The 24566-nt window shown below is 50.3% G+C and overlaps 1 protein-coding gene across 1 annotated transcript in view; it reads left to right on the top strand.

The window, feature by feature from the left end:
- ADAM10 (ADAM metallopeptidase domain 10) overlaps nt 1–24566 on the top strand; it is a 542337-nt gene that overhangs the window by 437109 nt on the left and 80662 nt on the right. The window contains exons 10-11 of the mRNA XM_086959374.1: nt 10686–10869; nt 22804–22954. Coding sequence (XP_086815500.1) covers nt 10686–10869; nt 22804–22954 — 335 coding nt within the window. The remainder of the gene's footprint in view (nt 1–10685; nt 10870–22803; nt 22955–24566) is intronic.

The following is a 24566-nucleotide window of genomic DNA, read 5'->3' as shown; positions in this document are numbered from 1 at the left end:
ATGTCCATGCCAGTCCGCCACTCTTTCAAGGTGGGGAGTTCTTGCCTCCCCCAGTATTTGGCTAAATCGTGTTTTGCCACTACTAGGCCTAGGTTACTCAACACGAGTTGGCTTTCTGGTAATGTCGACATCCGTATGGATGCCTATTAGAACTGGGGGTCTCCAGTTGGCAATGGTATACACCTTTGACCAACTAGGGACCCTTTCTTCTAAGTCAGGGAAAGGGGATTACACTCCTGGATAACCCCTGCTCACCCCCTTGGTAGCTTGGCACGAGCAGACACGCTTATCTCAGAGGCAGTGTGTTAAGCATTTGTGAACCCATACAGTAAGAAAGTGGAAACACTTCAGATGGACACTACACAGGTTTTTGTAAAAATAAGTATTCTTTATATAGACTTATCCCAAGATCATAAACGACAATACTGCAATCAATAATAATTCTTCAAGATGGTATGAATAGTTCAAAAATAGGTTATTCACCTAATAGTAGTCTTTAGCAACAGATAACCCCAATTGGAGTTATCACGACGTCTAGGTCAAAGAAATCCCAAAGTACGGCGCCGACCACGAGGTGCGCGGCGTCGGACCCAGAGTCAAAACAGACCACACAAAACAGTACCTTAGAAAAGCAAAAACAAAGATAGCTCATGGCGTCGGGGAGGTGCGGTGTCATTGGCGCGTTGCGGTGTGTTTCTTGCTTCGCAAGGAAGATGATGCGTCTGTGTCCTGGATGCTGGCACAGGCAGGGGAGGAGTCGGTTCCTGATCGGAGAGGAGGTGACGTCACGATGGCGCCGAAACCACGGTTCTGTATGATGTCGATGGATTCTTGCCACCCACTTCGACGATTGGCTCCACGATGATGGTTGCTTACGAGTCAGCAGGCGTCTGGCGTACGTCACACGTCGGAGCAGAGCTCACGGCTATGGCAGGCTTACAATGTCGTTCGCTGGCCCTGATGCGGCCAGCATCAGATCTGCGTTGCAAGTCAGAGCAGCGCTCACGGCTTCAAAGCAGATGTCAGTGTTGCAGAATTCCTTCTGTAGCAGCTAGAACAGCAAGTTCCAGATACAGGCAAACAGAAGGGGTGAATTCTGGTATGCCTGAGACTTCGGTCAGGAGGCAAGCTCAAATCAAGCCCTTGGAGTAATATTCTGCAAGATGATGAAAGTTCTTAAAGTTCCTTCTCTTTTCCTTGGCAATGAAGAGACCACTGCAGGCCAACCCAGCAAACACACACTGGCAGAGGGGCAGTCCAAACTCCTGCAGTTTCCTTGGTTCTTCTCCTTGGCAAACGTACGTCTTGTGTTCCCAGAAGTGATCTAAAGACTTGGGGTCTGGGTCCCCATTATTATACTGCAAAATCCGTTGTCCTCTGAAGGCAGAGGGTGCTGTGCCTAGTCCAAAACAGTTCTGTACATTCCTGTAGCACTTTGTTTATATGACTCCTTCTTTCCTTTGGCATGGTGGGCCAGGGTCATCAGACACACCACAGGAGGTGGAGCCAGCAAGCAATGTGGAAGGCAGGCACAGTCCTATTCAGGCCCAGGTGCTACTACTCCCACCACTCTATGTGCAGATGGGTCTATTCAGCCTTGTGCTGAGTCACCCGGTCTCCTGGAGCCACCCTAGCCCCTGTCACTCACAAACCAGACATACAATACAAAAGCTAGCCGAGGCAGGCTGGATGGTTTGGTAAGAAAATACCTACTTTCTAAAAGTGGTATTTTCAAACACAGAATGTTAAAATACATCTTTCAGTGAAGTTGGTTTTAACATTCTGAGTTTGGGCATACTAAATTCGAAATTCTACCATGTTCCCTGGGTCAGTTGGGATTATAAGATGTTATAATCAAACTGCCCATTCTGGCATATGGGGACAGGTAGCCTTGCAATAGTGAAAAACAAAAATGGCTGAAATTCACTTTTAGGACATGCCACACAGGGCATGACCTACCTTTTACATACAATGCACCCTGCCCTAAGGCCTACCTTAGGGGTGACTAAAATGTAGAAAATGGAAGGTCTAGGGACTGGCAAGTTGGTGCACTTGCCAAGTCGACATGGCAGTCACGGACTGCACACAGGCTCTGCAATGTCAGGCCTGAAACACATTTACAAGCTGCTTCTGTGGGTGGCACAACCAGTGCTGCAAGCCCACCAGTAGCATTTGATTTACAGGCCCTGGGCACACATGGTGCACTGTATTCGGGTCTGACAAGTAAATCAAATAACCCAATCATGGAGTCACTGATCAATACATCAATTTAACAATGGGAGCACTTGCACTGTGGCACTACGTAGCAGTGGCACAGTGCCCAAAGCATCGAAACCAGCAAAACATATCAAAATAGAGGAGGCAATCGGTAAATAATGGAAGAGAGACTCATGCCAATGGTACCAGGTCTAACAAATGCCAAATAGGACGTATTTAGGGTCCATCGGGATTTGAGCGTGTAGTATGTTATGTTAAGTTTCTGCACTATCCGTGTCCAGTAACTATGTATTTGCCGACAGCCCCATAAAGTGTGGACGAAGGATTCGCGTTCTGATCTACAGCATGAGCCGGTGTAGCATAAGCCCCTCTCCCAGTAAACGCACATCTGGTACCTTGGAGATGGGTCTCCTGCAGGATGACCACGTCAGGCGTGGTCCGTTTGATATATCTATTCACTAGGCACCTCTTAATCTTACTGCCCAGTCCGTTGACGTTCCACGTCCGTACAGTGTATGGTGTGTCGTGCATTACGTGCGGTGTTCATGTGGGTCGTATGAGGAATGTTCCCTAACCTGCCAGCCTCTATCCTGTTGTTTACAAATCTGCAATGTAAGATATCCTGCTGCAACTAGGAACAAAATACCTTTGAATCGAAAAACTCAAAACTCCCTTAACTTCCCCTCCCTGAATCCCCCTCACCCCACATCCTCTCTCCCACTAAGTCTAACCCTTCAACTGTCAACATGACAACAGGCGTAAGAGTCCACTGAGGAGTCTGCCGAACCCTCCCTCTCCCGCTCATTATCCCCAAAGAATGACCAAGGCAACAAAGGATATTTTCCCAGTTAGGGAGAGTTGATCACACAGTTTCTCCTTGGTGCAAACAAGTCTAGAAGGTGGAGCCTCCCCAAGCCGCCACCAAAGGGCTCCCCTCTCTGCCGATAAGGAGTTCCAAGCTGCGTAGTTCATGTGCACCTTTGATTTCTCGCCGTAAGACGCCTCTTCAGTCTTGTCCTCTGCGGTCTAGGCTCTCATCATTCTTGCGAGTCTTCGTGATGCATCGCGCCGCTACTTATCTCTGGTCTGGGCCTTGGGTGTTCCTCTATCCACGCCCAGGTATCTTTGGGCATTTGGAAAAATTGGGTTGAGTCTTTGAAAATGACCTTGAGTTTGGCTGGAAAGAGAAGCATATATTGGATGCGTAGAGCCCAAAGTTTAATTTAGGACGGAGGAAAAGGACCTCTGCGTCTTCTGCACCTCCCTAGAGCAATCTGGGAAGATCATTATTCTGGTTTTGGCAAATTTGAATTCTCCCATTTTTGCACGATTCTTTTAGAATACCGTCACGGTCTTGGTAGTTCAGAAATCGCACAATCAGGCGGTGTGGGGGGCCCCAGGTGGAGGCATCGTCACCGGCATCCTGAGCGCTCTCTCAATGAGACAGCAGGTGGAAAACCTAGCGCCCGGTAGGGCTTCTTTCAACCATGTCATCAGGAAGGCGATTGGATTAGAGTTCTCCTGTCCTTCTGGGATTCCAATAAAGGGTAGAATGTTTCTACAAGCTCCGTTTTCCGCATCATCGGCCTTCCACATCACTGCCCTCATACTGGCGTGGAGCTCTTTGATGTCCCCTCCAACTTTGTGTGTCGTGTCCTCTACCTCCGATATGCGGGCTACCGTTTGGGTGACGCTCTCTGCAATGTTGGGTACGTCCTTCCGAAGGAGCGACACCTCAGTTCGTATCTCGGCCATTTTGCCTTCAATTGCCTTTCTCGTGGCATGGATTGCCTGAAGGATGGCTGTATTATCTGGTGCGTTGGCATTCTCCCCTTCCGATTCTGCTGGTGCGGGGAGCACCTTAGTGTATTTATCCATTTTCCCCAGCTATTGTGTCTTGGGTTCTTTATCCAAAGTAGTGGATGTTTTCAATACCTTTTTCTTTAACCCCCCTACTCTAAGGGACCAGCTGTCATCCTCCCTAAAACATCCATCGTTGACACAGATTTCAATTCATTCAGAAACCCTTCCCACACCAAAGTAGTCAACAGCGATTTTGATAGCCGATGTTATCGGCCCTAAGCTGGAGAAGTATTCCAAGTGCTGTGTACCTCCGGTACATTCCCTTCTGTCTGAAAGAAAGTTATTGTGTTACTATCAGTCACCCCAGACGGCAGAAATAGCTACCGGCCTATTTCGTGCATTCCACTCCCAGCCAAAATAAATGAAAAGGCCTTAAATACACAAGTGGGTGAGTATATTACCAAAAACAACTTCCTTGACTCCTCACAATGCGGCTTTCGAGCCGGACACAGTACCAAGTCCGCCCTCATTTAGGCCACAGAAGATATCAGGCAGTCCCTGGACACGGACAACCGGGCTGCCCTGATCGTGTTCCAATTATCGGCGTCTTTCGATACGGTCAACCATAGGCTGCTCATGGCGCGCATGATCGGGGTAACGGATTCAACCTGGAAGCTAATTCATTCATTCTTATCTAGAGGGGTGCAAACTGTTAATTAGAGTGATTCTTCTCTTCCTCTTTCTCTGTACCCTGCGGGGTTCCACAAGGTTCTTCAATCAGCCCACTTCTCTTTATTGTCTGTTATCCCACTGGTGGATCTCAACAGATCTATCTGTTTCGAAATCATGTCCTATGCTGAAGACACCCAAATTGTTGTCTTCCATGGAACAGCTGACAGCGGAAACATTTTGTGACTGCATAAGAGCGGTAGGAAATTGGATGGCGAACAATTGTCTTAAACTGAACGCCTCCAAAAAGGAGGTGATGGTGTTCAGCGCTCAACCATCCTTTTGGACACCCAAGTGTTGGCCCACCGAGCTGGGTCCCCTCCCTACTCCATCTAGGTGTGTAAGAAACTTAGACATTCCTTTAAATAACAAACTGTCCTACAATGACCAAGTAAATACGGTCACTTCAGCTGCTTTTTATTATTTATTTTTTTTTACTTGAAAATAATTAATTTTTTTTATCTCCATTTTCTTCCGGAACATTCGAAAAATAGTGATAACTTCTCTAGTTGTATCAAAGATCGATTATTGCAATGGGCTTTATTTCAAAGTTTTAAATAAACTGCAGATCTTTCAGAACACAAAAGCCCAATTGCTAGGTAATATCCCCAAGCGCTGATCTGTCTCATCTTATAGCCATGCTTCACTGGCTCCGGTCAAACAAAGGATACATTTCAAAGCTCTGTGTACCATTGTACCAGAATGGGTCCTGACTTCATGAAAATTTTTTCACTTGGTACGTACATCCGAGTCCTGACATAAATGCACTAGTTAGGGGTGGAGAGGGTTTGTGGGGGGGAAAGGGGAGGGAGAAGGCTTTGTGCTATGGGTTGCTAACGTGTGGAACAATCTCCCTTGGCACATTCAATACCAACCCAATCTCCAGTCCTTTAGGAACGCCCTCAAAACCTGGCGCGCTTTATAAAAACAACTAACATAACATATTGCTGGCTAATCTATATTAAGCTGTGTCTGGAGAAGGAAAAATATTTTAGAAAGGTTTGAGGCTGATACAGAAGTTTAGTACAAACTTAAAAAGCTGGAGGCAGATGCTTGGAGGCTTGTGTCATGATTTTCTGTTGAAAACCTACAGCAGCAGATTCTTCACCTTTAGAATATCCCCAGGCGTCAGACTGGATTCATAATATTATACAGCATAGCCCCTGCATGCCAGTTGAGGGGGGGGCATCTTGCAGCTGCACATCAGCTCCACGCTGCAGCAGAAGTTATAGCTGGAGCTGCATGGAAGTTGTGTTGTGGCTCACTTCCTACATGTCTGGCCCTATACACTCTGACTCTAAAAGATTGCCTTTGCCTAGTAGAGGTCTCCCGGTGCTCCACCAACAACTGTTCGGGTCAGAGTCTGAGCGGAGCCAACCAGCTTTTTGTGATCATGGTAATGGTGCAACAAATTCTTCTCACAATATGATGGGAACAATTTTTATTTGCACCTACTAGAGGCCCTTGTGCTGGGTACTTCACCTGACAGAGAACTGGTGTGTCCTCCCGGTCCATCCACAGACATTTGTTAGACAACAACTAATCTCATTACATCTCTTGGGTTCATGAGCAACGTGCCAAATCACACCTAGCTCCTTTACATAGCCTCCAGGAGTACAGTGTTCTTTCAGCCTTTGCTCCGGATCAGTGGGTCCAGGACACTATGGCTATGATCATCATGTTTCAGCCTTGGTTCTGGGCTTTAAGGCTTCTTGGCCAACTGGCCTCCTGCATCCTGCTTGACAACATACCGAATGTGGACTCTGCAGCTGGATCTGAAGTCTTAAGTGGATCCAGCAACAAGAGAATCGATCAGACTGAAAAAGATCTGCAGAGTTGGCTGCTTGACCACAGTTTGACCCGGGGCAGACTTCGCCCTACCCCACCCAGAGACGACGATAGAGACAGCCAGGTCATGTGGGAACGGCGGAGAGCAGAGCATTCTGGTCTCCGGCGGAGACCTGCCTCCACTTTAGCTTGCTGGGCTTGTAGGTCATTCACTTGCTGTTGAAAGCCTTCCTGCCATCCATCAAGGGGAGGCTAGTTCAGGTTAGTCTGCAGATGCATATAACGAGGACGCCAGGGGAAACAATTTGCAATAGCCTGGTTTAATGAAAACCGAAGACGTCAATGTCTCTGATTTGTGACCGAGGCTGGCAAGATATATCATGATACGAGAATGGGTGGAACAATTTAGTCTCTGGTCTTAATACTTTTCCCTTTACGTATGTTTGGAAGGGGATTGTTCTATGGCAATTTATGTGATGGATTTTGCGGATTCAGTGCCTTCATTAGTATCTGTGGTTTTGTAATCGTATCGGCGAAGAGCATTAGATGGCAATTTAAGATGCAGACAGAAGATGTTCAACTTTCATATGGGCTTCTGTCGGACCATCAGAATCAACTAAACTATCCCATTTTTTTAAACATCTGGTGCACGATTATACTCCTAAAAGCAGTTGGTCAAAATAGTCTTATGCAGTGTTAGCTTGGCCAGTGTTTCCTCGAGCAAGCAATATATAAAATAGGATCTAGTACAATGAATTGAACTTTTGAAGATTGGCTCCTTGTTCTAGTATTTAGCCACAGTCCTGTAAATCCAAACTTAAATGCTTTTATGAAAAAATCAGTGTTGTCTTGAAGGATAAAGCATCATAGTATTTTGGTTCAGAAGTTTAAGGTACTCCTGAGTGCACTTGGATCATTGGATTAGCATAATAGAATCCAATACGCAGGTTTCATATGAGTTTCCATTTTTGAAGCACCTTTGAATGCCTTTTAACACATTATCCCAAATCAGGATTTACTACAAACAAAATGCACAAATAAGCTTAGATTCTGCATCCTATCCCTAATGGACTAAGCCAAGGTGGTGAGAAAAGAGGTGAATTGGGTCAGTTTATGGAATGCACAACAGACTGTCCCATTCTGACCTCACCTCTCTTGTTGCCACCCCATTAACCTTGAGGCACATCACAATTTAAAACTTAAGCTGCAACATGAAATCCAGATAAGGTCTTGTTCGATAGTGTTGAACTTTTTCGATCTTATAAAACATTGCGTTTGAGTGCCAGGGAATACCTGCCAATTCCCACAAAATAGTTTGCATAACACAGGATGTTCCCACATTTGGGGCCTTGATCTACATTTATTCCTAGTTGAGGGAATGTTTACTTTGCCTCTCACTCAAACCGAAAGGAAATTCACCACTTGTACTACAGCTACAGAAATAGCATGAAGATCCCTCTCCACAGGTATTTCCAGTGGAGTGCCACCTTCTCACGATGCCTGCCCACAGTGCAATAGACCCCTTACATTGCCATAAGCTAAAACTCTCCCTGTTGCATGCTGGGGGAACGCTGAGGCTCATTGAATTAGAGACCATAGAACTCTTGATGGAATTCCTTGAAGTGTCCACGGTTCTGTAGATGCCCTCTCTCAGTTGTGCAGGAAATGTATTTTTCGGCTCCCAGTTAAGTCTGCTTCTACTGGCGAATATTAAGCAGGACCCATTAAAATCTTTGAAGGACACCCTTCATCCTGGCGATATGAAACCATGGTATCTGGACATAAAGAAGTGGTTGACTTCTGTTAGTGTTGCCTCTAGTTGACTGCTCCTCGTTATCCTTGAAAGCTCTGGCTTGATTGAAGCAACAGGACCAGCAACCCCTACCTCGCCCTATCTTAGTGAAAACTCGAGAGGAGGGAACTTGACATTTGTTAAAAACGGTGTAGGCGTCTGCAAACGTAATCTTCTAGTTAGAACCAACTTCTAAATTGCAAACTCACCTAGATTTTAATCTGTTTTGACAATGGTATCCTTTTTCTTCCTGGCAGCACAGCGCAGTTAGTCTTAGGATGGTAAATGCTGGTTGTTCAACTAGTCTCCAGGGTAATCGGGTGTACCCAGAGCATTGGAAGTTCTGGTCTTCTCAACCATAGCCCGAACTTTGCCAGAGTTTCCTAAAGATTCAGCACAGTATTACAGGAGTATAACCCATAGACCTGGTCGGGATCAGGGTGAGGAGGTAGAACAAAAAACAGTATCCCAACAGGTAATGTTTAGTAGACAATTACATATGTATGTGGAAAGCATTACACAAACCCACTGTATGAAACTTGCACTCATGTTCACTTTGCGCCGTTCACGCTGTTTACCCTACCACTTGCGTCGCCATTTTTCACTTGTACACCATTGAGCACCAAGTATAATTTTGGTTGTCATATGATTTGTCCAATACAGTGCTCCCTCAACTGTATGAATATGACCCTGCTTAACAATTCCTTTTAAATAGAAGATGAATAACGACACAAGATCAATTGAGTAACCGTCTCCTTTATTTCTGTTCGTGTAATGCTTTCCACATACATATGTAATTGTCTACTAAACATTACCTGTTGGGATACTGTTTTTTGTTCTAAAGATTTAGCAGCGTATGACGATGACTGCCGTTGTTGCGATTCATTGTGTATTTTGTAATTAATGTTATCATATGAGAAAAAACTCTTGTCTGTTATTTTACCCTCAATTGAATATCTGAGGCACTCGGGCAACTCCAGGCCTCTTTCTCAAAGGACCTCTTTTTCTGTCTATGTTCCATTAACCTTCAGTGAATGTTAATGTAAATGTATTGCGATTTATATAGCGCACGTATCACCCGAAGGCATCAAGGCGCTTGCCTTGGGAACCCGTCCTGGTATTCCCCTGAGATAACCCCAGCAGGGTATCCACAAGGTGAAAGCCAGGCATCCCGCCGCGAGGGGCCGTAGTGGAGATTAAGCAAGCTATTGCCCAGAGTCGCAGAGTGTGAACCTGTGAGTCGAGTAGGCACCGGAACGAGAATTATCGAGTCCGTGGAATTTTTGAGCCCAAGACCCGCCGAGGCGGGGAATTGAACCCTGGTCCAGGACCGATCTCAGCTTCCGGGTCTGCCGCCTCTAACCCCTGAGCCACACTGTGGCGTGGGAGGGCCCTCCCCTTGATGCAGAGTAGGACCCAAACATTGCCCATCTCTTGGTTGCCCTTGCTTCGACTGCTCTGACGTAGCCAGGTTCTCTTGCCTAAGTGAGTCCTACAGCCATCCGTATTTTGATCCTTGCTGATGCCACCTGAAGGTCCATGTGTTGCGTGCCTCAGTGTTCAAAGGTGAAGTACTTGAGCCCTGTCCAGTCATTCTGAAGGTTATGCTCAGATAGTTAAAGCCATCCATGGCAATACCGGCTAGACCGGGAATATATTGGTTTTTAATGAGACTTTACCCAACCTCCTTTTCTCATCTTGCACCTAGAGTTTGCAACAGACTTCAGGTCATCATGACTTACATCAGAGGGCTTCAGGCTGGTTCCTTCCTCGAGGCTGAATGAGATGCTGAGTTAGCTGGTCCCCTCTGCAGTTTAGTTTCTTATTCACGGGTAGACAATCAGCCTGAAAGTCCTGCCTTGTTATTTTATACACAGGGGTGCCTAGACTGTAATAGTCATCCACACTCTACCATTATCGACCTCAGAATTGACTTCCCTGCATCATCGGATGCCCGGAAGCTCTGATTCCTGGTCTAACATGGCATGTTGGGCGCCAACCAGAAAGGCAGGCCTCGCGGTCATAAATCCTGTATTGTGGTAACACCTTGGTGTATTCTCTAGGCAACTGACTGTTTTATATGTATTTATTTACAAATCAAGCAATGATTAAATATATGGATCTATTAATATGTGATTTTCTTAAGCTGTTATTAATTACCAGTGGTTTGATTGGTCGCTTTGAAGTTCTCATGACAATTGTACAATGGGACCTGCATAGAAATCGCCGAAGTAGTGTTTTTGTCTTCCTGTTGTTGTTAAAAATGCAAGTATCAGGGTTGTAGTCTTTGGGTAAAAGAATGACCGGTTCATTTGCTCTTTATATCAATGCAACTATCGTTTTTACTCGCTTGTAGCACGATTCGGGCATTGATTGTACCCCCGGAGAGTCGAAGAACCTGGGCCACAAGGAAAACGGCAATTACATCATGTACGCCCGAGCTACATCCGGGGACAAGCTCAATAACAACAAGTTCTCCATCTGCAGTGTCCGGAATATAAGCCAAGTTCTCGAGAAGAAGAGGAATAGCTGTTTTGTGGGTATGTATGCGATCCATGAAGCTTACATCAAGCATCAAAAAGATGACTAGCTATTGATGGGAATTCATTTCCGAGATGTGCTGTTAAGCCCTTTAAATCCAAACACTTTCACTTCTGTATACTTCTAAATTTAATTACATATTTATTTTTTAGGACAAGCGATGCTACTGTTTTGGAGAAAAAGAATGGTTTTAGTAACCATTTTCAGCTGCAGAGGGACATATATTTTAGGAATGTAATTTATTTGCCCTGTAGTAATAGCAGATGATGGATCATTTTTGTGACAATTCCTTTCTAATGCAGTAGCGTTTTGGTTGTCATCAAGAAGCACTCGCAGGCCATTTGGTTGATACATGTACAGACAAACCTGGTTATGAATATTGTAATATCTTGTTTGGATGCCCCCAGAGCGGACAAACATTATTTTGCTGTGGCAAGATTAGCCATCCGCGCTGATGTCCAGCTGGAGGTGGTGGCTGTGTCCCCATTGAGGAGTTCTTGGATGGGTAGATGTTAGAATGAGTCAAGTGTGCTTATAATGGGTCCTCTAGTGGTGTGATGTGTTTCCAATTTTGGAGCGCCTTCCATTACGCCCACCATGCCAGCACAATGGGTCTTCCTTGCGTAGTCTTCGTCAACGCACCTAATCCACAGACCCGAAGAGGCAAAGGGAGCTGTCCGTGGATGTTCGGGCCACGTTGCAAGATTTTAATTAAGCTTTATTGCCTTCTGTGCTAGGCCGAAAAGTGGACATTTTTTGGTCACTTCTAGGGAAAGTTCGACTGAAATGGAATAAACACAGTAACACTGGCATTCCCTGCCACTGTGGAAGACCGAATGTGAACCCAGTGCTCGCCCAGTAAACTTGAGAGTACCTGATTTTAGTGTGTAACGTTAAGGACCCAAATCAGGTGAATGAGATTGCGCAACAAGCATTAAACCTCTGGGGCTATGCCAGTTTGAAAATATACTTGGAACTCTGTTTAAATAGAGGCCTGTTCTTGTTTGAATACGATAGCACAGGTGTTGCCCACTATGAAGTTATTTAATTGGAAAGGGTATCCTATGATCCCACATGAAGAATTAAATCTCCAACCCCCCACACAGCGCCTTGAGACCCTCAGGGTGAGTAGTGCGCTATATAAACCTGATTGATTGAAATATTGTTGAACACATGGATATTTTCAAGAATTAGGATGGTATGGAGTTCACACACTTTCAGAGCACGTATCGCATATCCACAGAATGCAAGTCATGAAATCCGGTGTTGAGATGGTTAGAAATCCATAGGTTGGGGGGGGATTGCCTTTTGCAAAAAAAAAACAATTTGCAAAGTGCCTTTAGATAAGTTAGTAATCAACTGTTTATTTAAGTTAAATACTCCTCTTCTTGAAGTGCTGAAAAGTACCTGAGAGGGCATAGAGTGTGTAGTATGAAACTCATACTTTCTTGAAAATAATAAACAGTAGCCATGCGTGAAGTAAACATCTGCTCAAGCGAGACTTGACTTTTGGTCAAAAACTTAGTTAAAGCTAAAACCATCTTAATATCGCTTGTAATCGCGCCTGACACCCAGTAGCTCATCTGTTAAATCCTGACAGCTCAGCAATTTCTTCTTTTCTGGGAAGGGTAAATCGTGTTTTATCTGCTGGTTTCAGAGTGCCAGTTCTCGGTTCCTGGGCTGATGAAACCTCCCCAGTGGATGTTTAGCCTGATGAGCAAGTGTCCCTTTCTTCAGCAGGATGGTGAGCCCTAGCAGGCGTTCGGGTATCCATTTCATGGCTAACCCTGCTGGCCTAGCTCGGAACGCCAACCCGCACCTCTGTTGTGTTGAACTGAAATGACATTGCTGTAATGGACGGATAACATGCACCTTAAATTTCTAGTTTCTTAAGTGGGGGGATAACAGATGGAAATCCACTAATTTAAGATGGGTTGATAGGTGCGTATTTTGGAACTCTGGTAATTTCATAATTAATAGTGATTCATTGCGTAAAATTTGTGAAAGGACTAAGTGGTTATAAAATATTTTGCTTATGTGGAAGGAAACGGAAGTAGCTCCCAAATTATTTCTTTGACAGATTGAAAATGAAAGGTGTAGTGTAATCGGGCACATTTACTATAACCTGCCTAAATAACCTACATAGAGCGCGTCCGCACTTAAATCGAATGTATGTGCCATTTGGTGTCCACTGTACATCATCACTATAAGCACATCATAAATCCATTGTAGACATCACAAATCCTTTATTAGGTCTCGCCTGTCGATGCGCATGCGCATCGAGCTTGCGAGACTATGGGGGCTTAACCACTCTTTACCTAACTTGCAAGGAATCGTGGCGATTCCTTGCAGTGCCCGTGACTTTTAAGCTCAATGCGCATGCGCATTGAGCTTAAAAGCGCGTGCACATGCCCCCAGCCGCCTGCCTTGCCTACTCTCTCTCTCACAGCCTCCCCCAGCTCTGCCCCCTCACTTCTTGATTGCACGGCCGCTAGGCCGTGCCTCCCCTACTCTCCTCCCCTGCCTGCCGTGTCGCACCTCTCCCCTCTCCCCGCTCCGCCCCCTCCCCTGCCCGCCGTGTCCTGGTTAGCGTGGGAGTTTTGTTCCATTATCAACTCACGAGTACTAGGAACTCTCTTTTTTTAATCCTCACAGGAGCCACAGAGGCATGTTTAACAGCTTTCTTTGTTTGTTGTTTATGATATATAGTCCGGGATTTTTGCCCTCTCCACATTTGAAAGGATTTTTCGATGGCTCCCGCCCCAAGAACAATAACTGGTGGTGTCACCGGGAGCCGCAAATTCCTGTGGAAGATGTCTCTGTTTTTACCAATTTATGTATTAAATATTTTATTGAGCATAGGCAAAAAATGCACCTCAGTGACTTCTGTAAGGGCCGCCACCACTCTAGGGAGGCCGGGGTCAGCGACCCCGCTGATACCCAAAATAGGGCCAGCGGGTACATCATCTTATTAACACAGCAAGCCGCCTACAACCCAATGGGCCGGCCGCGTCTTAAGAGGTGCTACAACGGTGCAAGCTGGTCAGTGCTAGTGCATTGTAAGAAAACACGAGAAACAAAGAACTGTAAATAACCCCGCCGCCCACCCCACCCCAGCCCTCCCTTCTCCTTGTCCATGTCCGGAATCCAGCTATAGGTCGTGAACCACCCTCAACAGTCAGTGGACGCCACGCGCGTGGGGCCTGTGCGCTTACGGGTATGTGTTTTGGGGTCCGGGAGAGGTGTTTCCGCCAAGCGTAGCAGACGCAGGTAGCGTGGGCAGCTCACCTCCCGAAACTCCCCGGTGAGCAAAGCGAGGAAGGGCCGCCAGAGTTCCGCAAAGTCCGCCCCCCTCCCTGATGCTGCCAGCGATAGTTTCTCCATTCCCAGGATCGCCCACAGTTGATGAAGCCACCCCAGTTGTTGCGGAGCTTGGGTCGCCCTCCAGTGTGCCACAATGTTTTGGACCGCAGCCCCAAGCGCAAGCGCGATTAGGCGCCCGCGCCAGGATTTCAGAGGATACATGAGTGCGTTTGGGAGGCCTAGTAGAATGTACGCTGGGAAGCGCGGCAGTTGTGTGTCTAGATGTGCATCTATAAGATCCAGGATAGGGTCCCAATAGGGGCGCAGCGCCTTACAGCTCCACAGCAGGTGTTCCAGTGTCCCTAGTTCCCCACATCCCCTCCAGCATCTGTCACTGATTCGAGCATCCCAATGGTGTAGTCTCTCAGGGGTGTGGTACCAATATGTTGCTACCTTAGTCAATGTCTCGGTAAGGCCAGTGTGGTGCGCCGAGTGTCTGGCTCTATGGTACACCCCCTCCCATTCCTTCCTAGTGAGCTGCCTCCCAGATCCCTCTCCCACCGGACCTGGCCCGCATTGTAGGTGTGTGCTTGCGTGAGTAGCAGCTGCTGATAGAGGTCCGATATCAACTTCTTATCCGAGGTGCGTGTCAGCAGCCATCGTTCGTAAGGTGTGAGGTGCCGTTGGGCTCCGGGTTGGATCGAGGGATGGAGCACCCAGTGGCGCACCTGCAGGTACTGCAAGCGTTCTGATTCGGCCACGCCGTAATCCGCCTTGACCTGCTGGAACGGCAGAATGCCCTTGATATCGAACATGTGTCCTGCCGCGCGGCAGGGTGTCGTCCGCCACGTCGTGAACGTGCCGGTGTCCAAGCCCGGTGTGAAGTCTGGATTCTCAAAGATGGGAGTCATGGGTGAGGGGAAGGTGGTCAGCCCCTTGGTCACGGCTACTCTATCCCACACTCGCAGGGCGGTGCTGGTGATTTCAGAGGCGTACAGGTTAGGGGGACGGTGTCGACGCGGAATGAAGGGCACGCCTTGGAGGGTGCGGCCGGCCACTGCCTGGTCCAGGAAGAGCCAGTGCTTACCGGACTCCAGCTGGAACCATTCCACAAGGGTGCGCAGCTGTGCCGCCTGGAAGTACAGAGTAAGGTCTGGCACGCCGACCCCTCCGTTCGCGGGGGGTAGGGTGGCGAGAGCATGTTTGAATCTGGGTCGCCGGCCGTTCCAGATGAACCGTGACAGTTCCGATTGAGTTTGTTGGAGCCAACCCGCCGGGGGGCTCAGAGGGAGCGTCTGGAACAGGTACAGAATCTGCGGCAGCAGTGTCATTTTGACTGCGGCAATTCTTCCTAACCACGACAGCGTAAGTGGTTTCCAACGCCGGAGCTGCTCCCGGAGTTTGCGGGTGAGGGCCTTATAATTGGCCCGCGCTGTGCCTCGGACAGTAGGAGCCAGGCGGACGCCCAGATACGGGACGGTTGCGTCCGACCATTGGATTTGGAATTCCGCTTTAATCTCGGTCACCACATCCGGGCTCAGTGAGATGTTCAAGGCCTCAGATTTGGCTTCGTTGATTTTGAAGCCCGAGGCCAGGGCAAAGGTGTGTAGCTCCACAAAGAGAGCGCGCAGGGATCGCATCGGGTCAGTGAGGGACAGCAAGACGTCGTCGGCGTACAGGCTGATCTTATGCGTGTCGGCCCCAAATTTAATACCTGAAATGAGAGCATGTTGTCGCACCCTCTGAGCCATCGGCTCCATGTACAATGCGAATAGGAGCGGCGACAGCGGGCAGCCTTGGCGCGTGCCTCTGCCAATGTCGAACCTCGGGGAGGTATGACCGTTCACTCGTACCGCGGCGTTGGGCCGGCGATAGCAGTTGAAGATGCGGTGGCGGAGTTTCTCCCCAAAGCCGAAGTGACGGAGGGCCTGATCGAGGTATGGCCAGTGTACTCTGTCGAAGGCTTTCTCCGCATCGATGGTGAGCAGCATGCAGCCGGGTTTAGTGCGTGATCCGGCCTCAATGAGGTGCAGCACCCGCTTGGTGTTGTCGCTGGTCTGCCGTTGGGGGATAAAGCCCGCTTGGTCGGGGTCTATCAGTTGTTGCATATATGGGGCGATGCGGCTCGCTAGTATGCCAGTGTAGAGCTTCAGGTCTACGTTCAGTAGCGATATGGGTCTGTAGGAGCCGCAGACTGCCGGATCACGACCCGGTTTGGGAATAACAGAGATAGACGCCTCCAGCAGGTCCGGATGTATGGCGCCGGGCGTGTCAAATGTATTGAACAGGTCGCGCAAGAGGGGGGCAAGCTGCTGGCAAAAGGTCTTGTAAAATGCCGCAGTATAGCCGTCGGGTCCCGGGGATTTCCCGACCTTGAGGCGGGCAATGGCCGAGATGACCTCCTCCAGGCCTATGGGCCGCTCCAGAAAGTCCGCTTGGGCTTGGGTAAGGGTGGGGAGATCCGCGCCCCGCAAATAGGCTGGGCCGGCGTCAGGGTCCAGGTGATCCGCGTCGTAGAGCGCCGCATAGAAATTGACAAAAGCCGTCGCAATCGCTGCGTTCTCTGTGACCAGGTCGCCATTGGGCAACCGGAGAGAGCGCACTTGTTGCCTCTGGGTTTGCGCCCGAAGTCTACTCGCCAGCAGTCTCCCGCAGCGGTCGCCACCGGTATAGTAGACGTGTTTGAGGCGCATCGCGGCGTATTCCGCCACATCTTGGTCCAAGGCCGCTAGCATTTTCCGCTCGGCGCATAGTTGACGCCATGCTCTGGCTGCCCCTGTGCGTTGGTGCATCTGTTCTAATTCCGCCACGCGCTGGGAGAGCTCGGCACGTTTCAGCTCCCTCTCCTTGTTGTTGGCCGTGGCGATGGAAATGATTTCCCCGCGCAGGACCGCTTTGAGGGCCGCCCACTGGGTCGCTTTGGTGGTGTCATCATTGGCATTGTGCTCCAGAAAACGGTTAATCGCCGTCGTGAGTCGGGCCTGGGTGTCAGGCAGCTGTAAGAGACCGTCCCGCAGCCTCCAGTGCCGTTGTGGAGCTGGCATGGCTCCCACCCGAAGCGTTGCCGCCACCGGGGAGTGGTCCGAGAGCGAGGCTGGCAGTATCTCCACGCTCTCCACTTGTAGCGCTAGCTGCGAGGAGCCCAGGAAATAGTCTAGCCTCGCATATGTCTTATGCGCAGCCGAGTAATACGTGTAGGCGGTAGTTTGGGGGTGCGTGTGCCGCCAAAGGTCGGTGAGGCCCAGGTCTGCCAGGTGCGCGTGACCCGCCGCCGTGAGCGCCCCTACTTGGCCGGATCTCTGACCCGAGCGATCCGCCGTGTTATGAAAGACTATGTTGAGGTCCCCCCCCAGCAGCAAGTGAGTGTGTGTGGTGGCTGTAACGGTCTCTAGAGCTGTATGCAGGAACCTTTCTTGGCCCTCGTTCGGGCCATAAACAGAGCCCACAAGCAAGGTGTGGCCCGCAATTTGGAAGCTATAGAGTAGGAGCCGCCCTCTAACTTCGGCCTCTTTTTGGAGGACTTTCCCCTCAAAGGACTTAGCCACTAGGATCGCCACCCCTGCAGACTTCTTCGGGGAAGAGGAAAAGAACTGCCACGGGAACGCGCGGGATTTGAGTCTATGCTGGTCGCTGCGCACAAGGTGTGTTTCCTGGAGGAGGCAGATATCCGCCTTGGAGCGCTCGAGATAGGATAATATCGCCCTGCGTTTGTTCGGGCTGTTGAGGCCCCGCACATTAAGCGTAAGCACTATGAGGTGTCGTGGCATATCTGGGATCGTACGAGTAAAGCCAAGCTTGCCCGGCGGCCGTGACTGTGGGCCCGCGGGTCGCGAAAGACGCTGCGCTAGGGGCCGCGTCAGGGCACCTCTTGGCGACCGAACTCTCTGGACAAGGAGAACCCTCCCGCCCCTCCCCCCTCTCTCCCCCAGACCCCCCCAATCCAAACTGCCCCCCCAAGTCCCCGCTCAACCGGAGCAACTGGAGCAACTTCCCCACCTGGGTCCCCCCCTCCCCCAGTGCAAATGCTTCCCATCCAACTCCCGATGCCCGCCCCCCTACCCAACCCCTCTCCCCAACTGGCAAAGAAATGTGGTCCAACATTGTCCCAGGTCCAGGCTCATGGCCACTGGACCCGTGGTAAGGTAAGTCCGTAGAATGGGGGCCGTGGCGGCGTCGCAAGCAGGTCGGCCCGCTCGAAGCACTCCGCCACAGACGAAGAGACAGTCACCATCAGGGAAGACCAAGGAGCGCTCTGCACGCGCCCCCGCCGCCGGACTAGATTAGCCCGAACCCACCATGGCTTGTGGAATCAGTGCGTCGTTCTCCCAGCGGTCAGCTATTGTTTGCCGGCACCAGGCCCTGCGCCACCGTCTCCACCGCAGCCCTCTGCCCCTCTTCTATCTCAGTTGCCGCGGGGCGTCTCGGCCTGCGTCTGCGTCGTTGCTGCTGCCAGCGGCCTGGGCCAGTCTCGTTAGAAGTCTTTTCTCCCGGCGACCCATCGTCGACCACCGGCTCCTCCAGGCCCAGCACGCGGCAGGCGTCTCTGAGGGTGCGCGGCTGATGAAGGATATTGCCGAGCCGAAACACCAGGCGGAAGGGATGCCCCCAGCTGTAGGAAATGTTGCGCTGTCTCAGTTCCGCCGTCACTGGCCGAAAGGTGCGCCGTTTCTCTAGGGTAAGTGCAGCCAGATCCTGGTAAAGCGCCGGTGAATGGTCGCCAAAGGTGATCGTCTCCATGCGGCGTGCCTTGCTCAGGATCTCCTCTTTTGTCCTGAAGTCCTGCACGCACACCAGGATGTCCGGGGGGTGCGTTGCGTCGTCCCTCGGCGGGCCCGTCCGATGAGCCCTGTCTAGTCGCAGGGGGGCGTCCGCCTGTCGGCCCAAGACGTGGTTGAAGAGGCCCTGTGTGAACCGAAAGAGGTCCTCCGTGTCCGGGGCCATTTTCACTCCTCGGATCCTGATGTTATGCCGCCGGGAGCGGTTCTCCAGATCTTCGGCATGCGTCTGGAGATCCACCTGCTGGTCATGGATGCGGGCCAGCTCCTGCCTTAGGGCCTCTATTTCGGCGTCCCGAGTGTCGCTCTTCGATTCCAGGTCTGCCACTCTCTCCCCTATGGCGTCGGTGTCGCGGCGGACCTCTTTGATCTCGTCCTGGAGCTCCTTCTTTAGGGCGTGGATGTCCTCCCTCAGCCCAGTGAACAGGGACTCCAGAAAGGACCGCGTGACTGGAGCTTCGGGATCCGCTCCCCCAGGGGGTGACGAGGCCACTGTCTGTTTGTCCGTGTCGCCCCGGGGGTTTGACCCCGCGGGGCCATTCCGCTTCCCCACGGTAGGGGGGGTGAAGAGATCCTTAATGGTGCGATCCTTCCTGGGCCTCCCGCCGGACATACCGTCCCAGAGACCCCAGCCGCGTCCGCCGGTATCTCCGTCCGCTGGCCGCAGATCGATCCTCAGGCTTCGTGGGCACCGCTCCGGCCCCGGGACAACCAGTGCAGTGTGAGTGGCACCTCCGCGATCCTCCCAGTCTTCCACCACTCCGGGGGAGCAGTGCGGTGTCGCCGCTCCACAAATCTGCAGCCGGGCTCAGGGGGGGCCGCGTGATGGGCGCAGAGGCGCCGGCTCCAAAGGACGAGGCGGGGAGCACCGGCGGGAAGCCGCCCAAGATGGCGCCTGCGGCACACCGCGGTGCACTGTCCAGGGGGTGAGAGCCCAGCACGGTCGTAGGGGCCTCTTCGCGGCAAGGGGGGCCCGCTCGCCCCCGTGGGGATCGTGGTCGGGGGGGCTCGGCTACTCGTGTGGGTGCCTCCAGTGTCTGCTCAGGTCGAGGGCTCTCGTGCTGCCCCACCACGTGCGTAGCCCCTGTGGGTCCTCCCCGTGCCCCCCGCGCCGACCGGCTACCACCTCCTCTGTCGAATGCCCAGACGCGTGGATGCAGCCAGGGACCGGGGCAATGCTGCAGGCGGGGATCGGTGACCGCGGGGGGTCTCGCCGACAGGCCCCGCGCTGGCCGATCGTGCTCTCGACCGTCCCAGCCTATCGCTGTGTCGCGCTGCCAGTGGACGGGCCCGCGGGGGTGCCAGCCGGTCTCCGCTGTCCCTCGGCGGCCCCACGCGAAAGGGGGTCTGCTGGGCCGGGGGGGTGGGGGCCCCCTCCACCACCGCTCCTCACCTTCTTGACTTGGGGTCCCTTACTCGACCCAAGCCGAGTCCGCCGTTGACCGCCACTAGCTAGGCACTTCGACCAGCTGCAGGTCAGTGTGGCGAGCCCGCAGAAGCCCCCGACAGGCGATCACGGGGGCCTCGCGCTCAGCCGCGCGGGCCGGGCTCGCCGGTTCAGCTGCTGCCGGGCACAGGCGCCCGCGACTCGGCCTGTAGACTCCGCCCCTCGCGGCCTCGCTGTCGTGCTGCGCTCCCTCCAGGCCGTCAGCGCCACCAGGCCGCCGGGCCGGGCCCAGCCGGGGCTCCGCGCCGGGAACCGACCGCACAGCCGTCCTGCACTCCCCCGCAGCAATGCCGGCCTCAGGCCCGCCGGGGAAGTGCTCGGTTCAGGGCGTTTCGCTGGAAAAGATGCTGTAGATAGCGGCCGGCGGCGGGAGCTCCGACAAAGCACGTCTGCTCACGCCGCCATCTTGGCCACGCCCCCCTGTTTTTACCAATTTAAATGCAAAAACAGTCAGCCAGTTAAGCAATTAGCATGTCAATGCCGAAGCATGTACGGAGCTTAACCCCGGATTTATTCACGTGGAGAGAAAAGCCCACATTTTTCATACAGTATTCTGACTCTGACCATTTGTGTCTGCAGTTTTGGGGTGACTCACTCCTCTGATAATCAGCCTGCAGCGACACTGGTGCCTTAAGTATGTGTCACTTTAGCCGGAGTTCCCAGCTGTTCCCCCTTGGAAGGTCCAACTGTGGGACAAAAAATGCCGACTCATGTTTTTGTAACACTTACCCCTTCGTTGTTCGTGTTCAACATATCTTTAGTGGATCTTGATATTTAACATTTTAGGACGTAAACTGCCGATGTAGGCGATCGTCCTTAAATTATTTCGGAAATCACTGAAATACTTGTTAGCAGTTTGAATACACTATTGGAGTGCAGTCACCAAACTCTGCCAACGGGGTGGGAGGAGGGGTGTTTATTTTAGAAGAAGTGTTTGCAACAAATTGAGAAATCTCAAATTGTCCCACCCCCATGTACAATTTGTTGTAATCGTCCAGCCTTCATTTACGTTCTAGTACTTGTATTTTACCCATACCGCCCGACTACATTTCTAAAAATTACAGATGCCAATATTCCACAACAAAAATAGGTCTTGCTGACTTTTATGCCATGTGTACTTCCACAAGAAAATATATATATGTATATCTACTCAGCCCAGCCGTGGTCGCACCAGAAACCAAGAGGCCTCCTATTTCTCTGAGGCGCGTTCATGCGCACGTCACCTCCGTGCACACAGAAGGTGGCTCGCGCGAGTGGACCGTGCACGCATGTGCATACTGATGTTTCTTTCATCCCTGCCCTATCCCTGGGTTTCACCTCACCCCCTATGTCCAACGCATCCCCCACCACATCCCCCACCACATCCACCACCACACCCACCACCACACCCACCACCACCACATCCATCACCACATCCACCACCACATCCACCACACCCACACCCACATCCACCACACCCACATCCACCACACCCACATCCACCACACCCACATCCACCACATCCACCACCACATCCACCACACCCACCACCACCACATACACCACCAGGTGCAAATGCAATGTTCTTGGATTTTCGTCACAATAAAATACACTGAACATAATCTTCACAAAATTATTTTACAAACGTTTAAGCTATTGTCATTATAAATTACAATAAATTTTATTAAAGTATTAATTATTTACAAAATTAAAAGCCATTGTTATTTGCAATATCAATACATCTAAGTCACGTAAAGACAACACACATTGCATTACAAATGCTATAGGTGTCACGTTTGCGAAAGTTAAAACTATTGACATTGTAACTGACAAAGCTATTACTTTTGCTATTTTCAAAACCAACACATAAATAAAAAAAGTGTCCTTTACAATACCAATTGCTCAAACTTTCCTAATGCGAGACCTATTGCATTTCCAATGCTTGTTACATTAAAAGCTGTCAGTTGCCCGCTATAGAGCAGATAACGTGGAGAAGGGCAATTAAAGGCTTTTAATAACTGCCCGTTTTTGTTAAATAATGCTGTTGGAACAGCCCCTCATCTCTGCCAACACAGGCATGCGGGCCCACTGATCTTTGCTGTGGTTCTGCCCTTTCACCAGGTGTAGGTGGCTTTGCATTCTAGTGCTGATCATTAGAAACGCATGATTGTGAAACCGCAAAGCACTTAAGTGAACTAACATGACTATTAATGTCCCTTTAGCCAATCCTTGCCGACTGAGAACAAAGGTGTTTTTTATGACAGTTCACATTTTAATGTATTCGTTCGAATGTCCATTGTATCACATTAAATAAAAATGGGCGTCTTGAATTCCTGCTGCTGCTCCATGTTGGATCGGGATGCAGACCTCTGATTGTTGTTGCTTGTTGCTTGGTGATTGAGCGGAGGTGTTTGTGTCTTTCACCCTAGAATCTGGCCAGCCTATCTGTGGTAATGGACTGGTGGAGCAGGGAGAACAGTGCGACTGTGGCTACAGCGACCAGTGTAAGGATGAATGCTGCTATGACGCAAACCAGCCAGAGGAAAGGAAATGCAAGTTAAAACCAGGCAAACTGTGCAGGTACTCGTCGTTTTCATTCGTAGGATTTCTTATCTTGTCATAGACTTTGTGTGGAAACTTATAAGTGTTTGTGTGAAAATGCTTCATGTTCAGTTTTTTAACCTGCTTTCCTTTGCACCCTTGTGAAAAGTGCCACTGTTTGCCGGGAGATAGTTGCAAACCAGCCATTTCTGTGGTGCCATCATGACAAGTATGTCTAAAATGTATGAACCAGTCCATCCGTATAAACCTTCCTTCCCCTGCCTCATGCAGCAGGCATGCCCGAGGTTTTTTTCTCTTCTAGGACTGGCTGCTCGTTGATGCCGCAATGTTCACATTTTTCTTTTTTTTTCTGGATTAAATCGCGCAAGAAATCACTGTCCATGCTTCTTCAAGGAGCAAGAAAGGCCACTTTAATTTAAGACAGGTGCATGATACATTTCTTGAACACATTCTTTATTTATTTATTTCATGACATTTCAATCTACACAGTATGCCTAAACTCCCTACCTAACAGAACCCGAAACTAACTCTTGCCTAATACCCCCAGGATTACCCAACGAGCTACCCTTCAGGATGGCCAACCCGCTCCAGGCTGCCCACCCCACTAGCAAAAACCGCCTCCTACAAGAACAGAGACACCTGTCTTAACAGTGGCAAAGCCAGAAGACCAGAGCAGCGCCTAGAGCACCGCAAGGAAAACCTAACTAAAGGAATACAGGGAGGGTGGGTGGGGCAAAAAAGGAAACCTCCCTTCCCCTGCCTCGCTACGCACTTACCAATCCGCTGCCTGCCTTCCCTTTATGCCCTCCCCTAATCACCCCCACCTGCTCCCAGATCCCTCGTGCGAACGCACCCAGGGAAAGACCAGCTCACGCCTGGCTCTCCCTGGGTCCCCCCTCGCGCAAGAAATCACTGTCCACGCTTCTTCAAGGAGCAAGAAAGGCCACTTTAATTTAAGACAGGTGCATAATACATTTCTTGAACACATTCATTATTTATTTATTTCATGACATTTCAATCTACACAGTATGCCTAAACTCCCTACCTAACAGAACCCGAAACTAACTCTTGCCTAATACCCCCAGGATTACCCAACGAGCTACCCTTCAGGATGGCCAACCCGCTCCAGGCTGCCCACCCCACTAGCAAAAACCGCCACCCAGGAAAACCTTTAGCGTTTTCCTGCCCCACCCAAAGAAGGAAGGGAAGGAGCCCCACAACTGCACCTGAAGACTGTGGCAATTAAATCTGAGCTCCAGAAGGTAAAAAGAAATGCCTAACGTAGACAGATGGACCCCGTCCTCACAGAATGATGATGAGCCAAATTGTATATACATAAATGGTTACAAAAGAGTCGCATTGTTCTATTCACTTTGCGTCTTGCCTTCTCCACGGCGGAATAGCTCCTCGCCCCATTCCATTGTAGTCGAGGCACGAACTCAGTCCATATCACCATGGTGCTCACCCATGTGGTCTTGATGACTTCTAGATCTTGTTTCATTAACTTTAACAGAGTCAAACCAGAGAGAAACTAAGTCGTTTTCCCCAAGATGCAACACCAGTAGATCCGGAGGGCCCCCCAAACCCTTTGAAACCAGAGAAGCCAAGGCGGGAAAGAGACCGCCCTAGC

The sequence above is a fragment of the Lissotriton vulgaris genome, chromosome 2_2 (genome assembly GCF_964263255.1).
Source record: "Lissotriton vulgaris chromosome 2_2, aLisVul1.2, whole genome shotgun sequence".
In the NCBI taxonomy this organism is placed as follows: Eukaryota; Metazoa; Chordata; class Amphibia; order Caudata; family Salamandridae; genus Lissotriton; species Lissotriton vulgaris.
The sequence above is the reverse complement of the archived record's forward strand: the minus strand, read 5'-3'. Positions and strand labels throughout refer to the sequence as shown.